Raw genomic sequence first — 3145 nt, forward strand, 5'->3', positions numbered from 1 at the left:
TAATTTAATTACTCTGTTCTATAATATGAGCATGTACCTATATATCATGTATGGTGTACTATTATTACTTACCAGAATACATCATCTTACCGATATATAAATATCAAGGACGTACATAAATAAAACTCATCATCAAAATTTTAATTTTGCTAGCTGCTAAATGAACGAAAAGCTGTCTCTATATCAAATTGAAAGCATGAATGTCTGAGTTTAGTGTAGAAGATCATACGTAAAATCCGTCCGGAATAACATATATGAATAACTTAAACGCCAGATACAGATCCTGCTGACAGCGTCTGGACGATATTCCGACAAGGATTTTACCAGTTACCCGGCCGGACACTAGCCGTGCTAGCCGGGCACAGGTAAATCTGTCTATCACAGCGGGATGCTGAAGAGTGTAGTCTGCGGATGAGGCTTGCACACATTAAGCTTAAAATAAAGGCCATCTTCATTAGACAATGAGTATGAAACTCATATTGAGAGACCGATACAGTTCTTTTTGTAAAAATGAATTGCTGGAAGTATATTGATACATAGAGATGTAGCTATATAGCGGTCGTAAGCTACATAAGAGATGATACACTATACCTACACAAAACCGGTCTTATGAATACGTAAGTCATAACAAATTAGTTATCGACCACAGACTATTTAATTTAGACCTGGCTATAATTTAAGACATGTGCGCGATGAAATAGACTATACAAGCTAGTGACGGTAAGTTTAGATATACATGTACATTTAAGGTCGTCATAATTTGGCCGTCAAATATGATTAAGACATAGATGGTCAGTGATGGGTGTTGTTTTTTTTTCTTAGATTAAGACATAGATGGTCAGTGATGGGTTGTTTTTTTTTCTTAGAAAATGGTGTCAAAATTTTAACTAGTGGAGAAAACTCTAAGGCACGGGATAAGGAAATTTGGAATCCTTTGAATAATTAGTCTGACGTATAGTGGTTCGTGTCGTCGTGATTTAATACGTGGTCCTTCAATATTTGACTCGGCTAGACCAGAGATATAAATATTTCCGAGTCAAATATTGAAGGACCACGTACTAGATATTAGACTGATGTCACCAACATGTATACGGCCGCTGTCGCTTCAACTTTGCAACTAATCAGTTCATAATAAAAAGAAAATACATCGGCAGCTTAAATAATATAATATGTGTTAATTTAAGGATTTATAAGTTCTTGGTTAAATCGCATGCACGTGGTAGTCCTACCGCTCCGATGTTTCACTTTAATTTGCTACATCATTCACATCATCCTTCTCGGCCGCCTCCTACTCAGCCCTCCTCCACCCAGCCGCCTTCATCAACATCAATCGTGACAATGCAAATGATATTCACAAATATAAACTTGATGAACGATAGACTGGACAAATTTGAAAAAGTCATTAATGAAAAGCTTACTAAGCTCGATATCCTTGATGATATAAATACCAAGTTCGAAACCCTTGACACCAGTATGTGCAGTATGTGTTCATTGAAGGATGAACTCGCAAATATTGCCTCTAAAGTAAAGCGACATAACGACATTCTAGCGAAGGAAGAGGCCCATCACCATGAAATGGATTATCGTGTTTCATTTTTGTTTGTTTGTTTGTTTGATTAATTAACGTCCTATTAACAGCTATGGTCATGTAAGGACGGCCTCCCATGTATGCGGTGTGTTGCGTGTATGTTGTGCGAGGTGCGTGTTTCGGGAGACTGCAGTATATTCATGTTGAGTCTTCTTGTATAGTGGAACTTTTGCCCTTTTTATAGTGCTATATCACTGAAGCATGCCGCCGAAGACACCAAGCAACACACCCCACCCGGTCACATTATACTGACAACGGGCGAACCAGTCGTCCCACTTCCTTTTTGCTGAGCGCTAAGCAGGAGCAGAAACTACCACTTTTACAGACTTTGGTGTGTCTCGGCCAGGGGACAGAACCCAGAGCCTGAGGACACAGGGGCGAACGCTCAACTGAAGGCCAAAAGTGAGGCGGTGCCAAGGGAGGCATTAGGAAGGATAAAGTCAGTTAGGAAGAATAGAAAAGATAAGATCCTAAATTTAGTCGCCTTTTACGATCATGCAATAGGGGCAACAGGTACAATTCTAACGCCCTACCTGCAGGGCCAATGTTTCATACATTGAATCGATGAATAGTGATATCGAACGGGAGAACTATGAGCTCTGGGAGCAATTTTTGCGACTCCAAACTCACTCCATGAAATATAATTTAATATTTTCGGGAATCGCAGGTGAAGGCAATGTTGACGAGGAGAACACAGAGGAGGTTCTCAAAACCTTCATCGATAAGAAGCTGGAGGTTGTAAGTGCTAGAGACATAGCGTTCCAAAATGTACACCGTCTACGTCCGCGACGGGATGGAAAACCACGCAATATCATAGCCAAGTTTTTAAACCACCACGACCTTGACCGCGTGTTAAAGGCTGCTCCCGAAAAACTTCGTAACAAACCGGAATATTCCATCCAGCTGCAGTACCCGACGGAAATAAGTGACCGTCGGTCGGCCCTTTACCCGGTTATGAAAGAGTTTAGGCGAAAGGGGGACAGGGCCAAAATAGTGTACGATACACTATATGTGAACGATAGACCTTACTACCCACCAGAACACCCTCGAAAACAACGAAATTACCGTCAAACCTCGGAAAGTCGTCACCCTAACCAGCATGCACCCCGGGGCTACAATTACGACCCCCCTGGACATCACCGCGCACCCCCAGGCAACCACCGCGCATCCGGTGGACACTCTCAAGAAAATCGAGGGACACACGGAATCTCGGAAACGACTTTCCATCAGACCTCAACGCCGACACTCAGACCCAACGAGAGACTGTTCTGTAGGACAACACATCGGACACCCCAAACTTAGCCCAAGAGAAGTCTAATGATCTTAACATTGGCTTCTTGAACACATGTGGAATTACTTCGAAATTAATTGACCCAGAATTTCGAAGCCTAATTACAAATTACGACATTTTGATATGTGTTGAAACAAAAATTGATGAACACGATGAATTAGACCTACCAAATGGCTATGTATCCTTTTCAAAATATAGAACCAAATTCAAAAGAAAATCTGGCGGTATCACTGTTATTTTTAAGAGCCGCTTGTCAAAATATATAC

The 3145-nt window shown here is 41.2% G+C and overlaps 1 protein-coding gene across 1 annotated transcript; it reads left to right on the forward strand.

Annotated features, from left to right (window-relative positions):
- Positions 1-2152: 2152 nt before the first annotated feature.
- Positions 2153-2890, forward strand: LOC138310796 (uncharacterized). Its single transcript, XM_069252120.1, has one exon. The coding sequence runs from the start codon at positions 2153-2155 to the stop codon at positions 2888-2890; it is 738 nt and encodes a 245-aa protein (XP_069108221.1).
- The last annotated feature ends 255 nt before the right edge of the window (positions 2891-3145 follow it).

Source organism: Argopecten irradians, chromosome 16 (genome assembly GCF_041381155.1).
Source record: "Argopecten irradians isolate NY chromosome 16, Ai_NY, whole genome shotgun sequence".
NCBI lineage: Eukaryota > Metazoa > Mollusca > Bivalvia > Pectinida > Pectinidae > Argopecten > Argopecten irradians.

Excerpts from the sequence above, each read along its gene's own strand:
- LOC138310796 (XM_069252120.1), top strand. The coding sequence starts at position 2,153 with ATGAATAGTGATATCGAACGGGAGAACTATGAGCTCTGGGAGCAATTT.